Source organism: Oryzias melastigma, unplaced genomic scaffold, assembly GCF_002922805.2.
Source record: "Oryzias melastigma strain HK-1 unplaced genomic scaffold, ASM292280v2 sc02716, whole genome shotgun sequence".
Taxonomy (NCBI): domain Eukaryota; kingdom Metazoa; phylum Chordata; class Actinopteri; order Beloniformes; family Adrianichthyidae; genus Oryzias; species Oryzias melastigma.
In genome coordinates, this window is record NW_023419289.1 from 1311 (window position 1) to 3078 (window position 1768).

General features: G+C 38.3%; 1 protein-coding gene across 1 annotated transcript; it reads left to right on the top strand.

The window, feature by feature from the left end:
- Positions 1–241: 241 nt before the first annotated feature.
- Positions 242–1319, top strand: LOC112141894 (ELKS/Rab6-interacting/CAST family member 1-like; the record flags this gene model as incomplete). Its single annotated transcript, XM_024265095.2, has 2 exons — positions 242–379; positions 1080–1319. Coding segments are annotated over 2 exons (363 nt in total), but the record flags the coding sequence as incomplete, so codon positions are not given.
- Between the last annotated feature and the right edge of the window lie 449 nt (positions 1320–1768).

The window sequence follows — 1768 nt, forward strand, 5'->3', positions numbered from 1 at the left end:
AAAGACACACTCAGAAATGCAATTTTAAGCTTAATTCTCTTTATATTTGTATGACATCAGTTGAAAAATTCTACAAAGACATGTTAAAAACACTATTTTGGACACTTCCTATCACACATAAAAAAACTTCTTAGTGGTTTGAAATCCAAATTTTTTAATTCACTAATGTGTTTAAATGTGGAGGTTTTACTGCGCATGATCTCCCCTTTTGAAGTTAAACTGTCGTGTTTGTCCTCTGCAGATCGAAAACCTCCTGGATCAGCTGAGGGACAAAGAGAAACAGCTGAGCGGCCTGAAAGACAGAGTGAAGTCTTTGCAGACGGACACCTCCAACACAGACACCGCTCTGGGAACGCTGGAGGAGGCTCTTTCCGAGAAGGTACCCCGTCTGACTTCAGGTCGACACCCGACCGCTGGAGCAAAGTGGCATTAACGAAAGCCGACAGCAAATCCACCGACCGCCCACAAGCTGACCTGACTAATAAATTTGAACATATATTCATAGTAACTGTTCAATTTTTAAGCATTTACAACATTTAAAAAAACCTAAATGAGGCCAAATGGCTTCAAACAAAGAAACCACTCAAGAATGAACAAGATTTATTTCTCTTCATGCAATTTTTTTTATAAAAGAACTTGAATCTGATTCAGGGAAAATAACCAGCAACACATCTGCATTTTGTTTTTACACTATTATAGGCGATAATGTTACAAACTAAATCTCCTTTTTGACTTGCCACGCACAATGGAAACGGGGCTTTTAATTGTCCAATGACTAATATTCAGGGTGTAGCGAGGATTTGTGAGTGTTGGCACAATGACGTGACTACTCCTGTGTTATAAGCTTTTCCCTCCTTTTTCATGACTTTTTAAGTCCTTACATGATGTTTTCATCCTCTATCAGGTTCCACTCTTCTCCTGGTTTTTCTGTAGCTTTATTTTCCTAAATACAAGTTGATAAAATGTTAGCTCAAAGCTACTAGACATATTTTCTTTTCCCAAAACTGTACCAGAATTTTCAATTTGCATGTCTATTAACTTTATTTGATGAAAACTCTCCCTTTTTGTTGCATATGAAGGAGCGAATCATCGAACGCCTGAAGGAGCAGAGGGAAAAGGAGGAAAGGGAAAAAGGCGACGAGATGGAGTCCAGCAAGAAAGACCTAAAAGAGTTTAGGGAGAAAGTGTCCCAGCTGCAGGCTGACCTCGCCGACCGTGAGGTAAACAGCATCGCTCAAATCCACATCCATTTTAGAGCTGAAATTCACAAAAACAGGCTCTCCATTGTTGCAAAAAAAACATGACTGATGTGTGACTGCATAACAAGCCTCAGAAGCCTCTTAAAAGTAGAGTCCTTGCACCGAAGGACAATGATGATGAAACCTTTATGTTTCCTTGACAACAAAGCCCAGTGCCCACATTAACAGAAATGATGATCAGAGCTGAACTCCACTTGATGAGAGCTTTTGTGAGACAGCCAAGCTGAAGCAGAGAGGGACAGGAGTGTTTGGAGGGTTTTTCTTCACGTTTGTTTTGCAGCTGCTGGGCAGCAAAGCAGAAGTCATTTCTAAGAAAGACCTTTAAGGCTTCAGCTCACATTTATTTCTTTTTTTAAAAATATGCATTTGATAAAAGATTTTTGGTTTTAATTTAAACACCAGAATAACTTCATTTGTAGCTTTCTATATATTAAGAACTATACAATGATAATCATGTTTTTTCTTGAGTTTTTTTTTTTTAAGGGAGGACATAATTTAAGATTAAAATT